The sequence below is a fragment of the Medicago truncatula genome, chromosome 1 (assembly GCF_003473485.1).
Source record: "Medicago truncatula cultivar Jemalong A17 chromosome 1, MtrunA17r5.0-ANR, whole genome shotgun sequence".
Taxonomy (NCBI): Eukaryota; Viridiplantae; Streptophyta; class Magnoliopsida; order Fabales; family Fabaceae; genus Medicago; species Medicago truncatula.
This window is the reverse complement of record NC_053042.1, coordinates 26,410,532-26,416,327: the sequence shown is the minus strand read 5'-3', so window position 1 is coordinate 26,416,327 and position 5,796 is coordinate 26,410,532. Positions and strand designations below refer to the sequence as shown.

Sequence of the window (5,796 nt, the reverse complement as noted above, 5' to 3'; positions counted from 1 at the left end):
GTGTAGATGATAGATCCGGACTTAGATTTCAAAGAAAAGGAATAACACGTTCTAGATCTACAATCAAACAAACGGAAATAAAATACTACCTTCTTTACCTCGGATTCCGATCTGTTCTAGCAAGGAGGAGCCGAATCGGTTTGTGCTTCAGCGCTGCAAGGCCGGTTCAGTTTCTTCTTCTTCCTTCACGCTCCGGTTCTATTCCGATCCTTGACACTGTAAACTTTTTCGCGAATCCTTGTTTCCTTTCTCCGATTCGGTTCGAATTTGAGACTTGTATCAAAGCTTGGATCTAGATTCGTTGTTGTTTATGAGTTTCTGGTGAATTTGTGGTTGTTGAAATCAAAACGGAAAACGATGGATGATTTGTGAGATGGAATGGATTCGGTTTGATGTATGAGTTCAGAAATTATTTACGGGACTGGGTTTTGTTCATTTTCTTGCAATTTTGCTGTTTGATTCGAAAATTAGGGAAAATGGAGAGAATTAGGGTTTGTGATGTTTGGTAGCGGCTGCTGTTGTCCGGATTTTCTTTGTTTGCGGCTAGGGTTTTATGATCTCCTCCTCTTTTTTTTTAGCAGGTTTCAATTTATACCATTAGGGTTGGATAGAATAAGGAAATTACTACTGATTTGCTGGATTTGGCAACAAAACTTTGACCCTATGAACTTGCCTAAACATGTGGGCGTACGGAGAAGAAAAGAAAAAAGGAAAAAATGGACCCTTGCTGAAATTTTCGTACTTATTGACTTCATTGGACAAAAACGGAAAATAAACATTTATTAAATAGAAAGAGTAACTAATTTTAAAATCAAAACTAAAATTAAAATTAAAACGATGGAAATTAAATACTGAAATAAAAAGAAAATAAAGAGAGAAGAGGGCCCGACTCGGAATAAAAAAATGAGGTACTTCAAAGTAACCTCTCTGTCGAAATTTCGTCTGAAACGACGAAAATTACCGACTTTAAAAATATGAATAAAATGGGTAAGAATAGAGAAAAGATGTCAAAATTTGGGGTATGACAATGAGCATAGTTTACTTGCTCAGGACTTCTAACAACACTACCTAGTTGACCAGTATGACCAAATATTCCATAAGGCAAAACAGGGGAAGGAGTCCAAGGATTGTAGTTTTGAGCCATAACTGAGATCAGAACGGTTAAAAATAAAAAATAACAAAATAAAATAAAAGAGAAAATTAAAATATATATTTAGAATAACCACTATTAAAAAGTTAATCAAATTAAAATAACTCCCCGGCAGCGGCGCCAAAAACTTGATGGGATAAAACCGCAAGTGCACGGTTTTACCGAAGTAGTAAAAGATGAGTATCGTTCCGACAAGGAGTTAGGAATTCAATTAACTTTAAATAATAATTAGACTGAAGGTTTAGAAGGTAGAAAAAATTGTATTTTTAATTAAAAGAAAAATAACAAAAGAAAAGATAAAAGCCTTGTGATTATTGGTTCATCTAATTGACAAGTCCTTCACAAACCAAACTATTAAACTTATAACCTTATGTTAGACCTAACTTCTAAAGACAGTTTCTCTTTTGTTCCTCTAGCCACCAAACCTATTTCGCTGACTTGATGACTATTAGATTTTGGTTCCTCTAATAACCAAGCCTATTTCGCTGACTTGATTACTATTAGTTCCCTTAAAGATCGAAACTATATGTCTCAAAGATTGCAAAGACTATTTCACTGCCTTTGCAATTCTTGTCTAAATTCACTTGTTCGAATATCAAAGCTCCTCTTTCGTTTTATGAATTGATATTTGAGATGATGGATTAACAATTATAAAACCCTCCACTTTCGTTTCCACAGTTTGATAATGGTTAATTTATGTTAAAGCGGTGAATATATGTGATGGCTAGCTACTCTATTTATAGAATACATTCGACTTAAAATCTAAGCAATTACATTACTATAATGTTCCACAAGAAAATGCGGGCTAAAATAGAGTAGCTTAAAATCTAAGCAAAAACAGCAAAAGTGACCATGGGGGGTGGCACGGCCGTGCCAATGCTAGCACGGGCCGTGCCAAGCTTCTGACTTTGGGGGAGACATATTTTTGTCTCCGAATCTTCGTATTTTCGTACTGAATCAGCTCCAAGTCCCTTTCTTTTGCTCCAAGACTCAATCCATCCAATATTCGTTCCTGAAATATAATAAAATGCAATTTGTAGTAAACTATCTCAAAAAGGAAATACTAATATAAAATAAACTTAAATCTAATTAAAACTAAACTAAATAACATATAAAAATGGATAATAAATGACTCATCAGTCACCCCTTATGCTTGGAAATGTTGCTCTTCGTATGAGGAACTTGCAGGTGATCGAGAATAGATTGCAGTTACCTTGCTGTCGTGAGTGGCCTATCCTCACTGTGTCAATTAGGTTGCTCTGATACGTAACGAGAGGGGATTTATATATTGTTTCTCTTTCCTTGCGTATATGCTATGTTTCTTTATGTCATTTGACTGAATAATTAAGATGTTTATTATGAGGCCTGCGTGCCAAGACTTTCATGATTATTGAATTTAACTCCGCTGCTATTACGTTGATGATTTAAGTTGAAAGATAAATTGTTATTTATCTATTTTTGATTATGTGAAATGTGATATCCCGTTTCTTGATGTTTTACTCTGATAATTATTAAAGAAATTTTTATGTTGGGAAAACAGGGTGTTACATCTAGTCTCGACTATTTGCTTTAATACAATACAATAACTTAATTCGAATCCGTCAGTGTCCACCACACAATGTACCTATATATAGGGACTCATATCTACTTCCAATATCACAAATCTCATTCACATCTACTTCCAATATCACAAATCCCATTCCTATCTACGTCCAATATTACCAAAGATTATCAATGAATCCTTTTGATATCGAAGCCTACAAACAAAAACGTGATATTGAAGACACTTATATTGTCAACCGATTTATTCAGCGTCGGAAAAAAATAGAGGAAGGTAGTGGATCTCGTAGTAGAAAATATTTAAATAGAGATCATGCAGTTGCAAACCAAAGACTCATTGACGACTATTTTGCCAATGAGCCTATATATGACGATGCAATGTTTCGTCGTCGGTACCGGATGCAAAAGCACGTTTTCCTTCGAATCGTTGGAGACCTTTCAATTAGTGATAACTACTTCACCCAACGAGTTGATGCCGCAAACAAAGAAGGTATATCACCGTTAGCAAAATGTACCACAACAATGCGTATGTTAGCATATGGTGTCGCAGCATATGCGGTCAATGAATACATCAAAATAGGAGGTACTACAGCATTGGAGTGCTTACGTAGATTATGTAAAGGAATCATACGATTGTATGAGCAAGTGTACCTGAGAGCACCAAACCAAGATGACCTTCAAAGAATACTACATGTTAGTGAAATGCGGGGGTTCCCAGGGATGATCGGGAGTATTAACTGCATGCACTGGGAATGGAAAAATTGTCCTAAAGCATGGGAAGGTCAATTCACCAGGGGGGATAAGGGAACCACCACAGTTATTCTTGAAGCAGTTGCATCTTATGATCTATGGATCTGGCATGCCTTTTTTGGATGTCCGGGAACGTTGAACGATATAAACGTTCTAGACCGGTCACCAGTGTTTGATGATGTGGAATAGGGAAAGGCTCCAATGGTGAATTACTTTGTGAATCAACGTCCCTATAATATGACATACTATCTAGCTGATGGTATCTACCCTTCTTATCCAACTTTCGTCAAATCAATTAGACTTCCTCAAAGTGAACCTGATAAGTTATTCGCAAAACATCAGGAGAGCTGTCGGAAGGACATCGAACGTGCTTTTGGAGTGCTTCAAGCTCGATTTAAAATCATCCATGAACCAAATCGCTTGTGGGACATAGCTGATTTAGGTATCATCATGAGGTCGTGCATCATATTACATAATATGATTGTTGAGGATGAACGAGATATGTAACACTCTAATTTTTATTTAATTATTTTTAATTGTGTGGTGTCATTTATGTGATTTTTGGTGATTTATGTAGTGTATATTTATTTATTATATGATTATTTTATTAAATAATTAAAATAATATAAGAATAGGATTAATTATTATCTTGGGGGTTATGAAATAATTAACATAATTAGTAGGAGTTAATTGCTAATTAGGGAGTGGGAGGTTACATTTTGGGAGTTGAGAAAAGGAAAGAAAAATAGAGAAAACAGTTTTACGTGAAAACAGTCTGGTTTTGGGAGAAAAGCTAGTGCAAGGGAGAGAAGCTTAGGAATCATTGCTGCTGTATTTTTTCTGCAATTCTAAGGTAAGGGTGAGGTTTACCGCAATTATATAGATTCTGAATGTTGATTGTGTTCTAACAGGTTTATGTGAGGATTTGGGAGAAATTAGGTTTTTGTTGATTAAGGAGTTTTGGGTGTAGGAATCATAGAATTGAGGGTAGAAATGGGTTCTGGGTGCATAAAACCTTTCATTGCATATCTGTAAACTAATTTGGGGAGTGATTTGAGGAAAAATGGGATTTTTGGGAAAAACCTGCATTCTGCCCGTACAGGAGTTCATCGCTCGCCTCGCGAGTAGCCATTGCTCGCCATAGCGAGTGAACAACTTCATCGCTCACCTCGCGAGTGATACAGCTCGCCATGGCGAGTAGCCTTGTAAAAATCTGGATTTTGAAAAAGTTGTTATAAGCCGTATTTTGGGTAGTTTCGTGTACCTAGATGATTCTTAAGAGGACTAGAGCAAGTTTTAAGTGTAAAAGATGATTAGGGAGCTTAGAATTGAGGTTTGAGTGAGAAAAATGTCATTTTTCCCGAGAGCACCATATTTCTGTTCGCCTCGAGTTCGCCTCCAACTCGCCATGGCGAGTACCTGTTTTTCTGAGCTCGCCATAGCGAGTAGATGAGCTCGCGAGGCGAGCTGCCCAGTATTTGGTTGGTTAATTTCTGTTGTTGTTTGGATTGTGTATTTGGTTGAATTATTGCATGGCTTGTATGCTGATATATATTTCCCTGGACGTTTTGGTTGGTTTTGATGAATGGATGCTGACTGAATGAATGTTGTATTTAATTAAATTCCCTTAAAGGTGTAAGTTGGTTGGTGAATCATATATATGTATATGTCTAGGTTGGTTGGTATGTAGATATACTCTATGGGGATTAGTTGCATTAACATAACAGTGGGAGAGCTTCGGCTCTGGAATGCTTAGTCGTTCAAAGTGGTGGAGTACTAGTTACTCAAAGTGGTGTAGTGGTGAGGACTTATGTCCTGTTGAGAATGCTTTAACCATTCGACAGCGGTGTGGGTCACGGCCCTGATTTTTGGTACCACATGCATGGGTGTTTAGAGGAGTCTTAGTGGAGTGGTGATAAGTTGTATATATTGTTGAGAGGTGTATGAATTAATATTGTGATAAGATGCGAAAATGATGTTATATAAACAATAATAATGTTGATGATTTATGATAGGGTGTTAGATTCAATTGATGTATTCTTTATCTATATTTTGTTGTGAATCTCACCCCTTCTGCTTGAAAATGTTGCCCTTCCTATGGGTAACTTGCAGGTGATCCTGAGTAGTTGGTGGTGGCTCAAGTGTCTAGGGCTCTGATACGTGGGATGAGATTTTATTGTTTAAATTCATTCTATGTATCAAATTTTGGTTAATGTTGTTGTAGCCCTATGATTGATGGAATATTTTATGTTGAGGCTTAATGCCAAGATTATTTTGGATAATGGAGTTTAATTTAAAGATTATTCCGCTGCAGTTTAATGAAGGATGTTGTTAAA

At 36.4% G+C, this 5,796-nt stretch overlaps 1 protein-coding gene across 1 annotated transcript; it reads left to right on the top strand.

The window, feature by feature from the left end:
• Positions 1-2,884: 2,884 nt before the first annotated feature.
• LOC112418538 (uncharacterized) lies at positions 2,885-3,649 on the top strand. The gene has a single exon (XM_039830591.1). It carries the CDS (start codon positions 2,885-2,887, stop codon positions 3,647-3,649), a length of 765 nt encoding a protein of 254 aa, XP_039686525.1.
• The last annotated feature ends 2,147 nt before the right edge of the window (positions 3,650-5,796 follow it).

Coding starts and splice junctions, on each gene's coding strand:
- LOC112418538 (XM_039830591.1), top strand. CDS start 2,885: ATGAATCCTTTTGATATCGAAGCCTACAAACAAAAACGTGATATTGAA.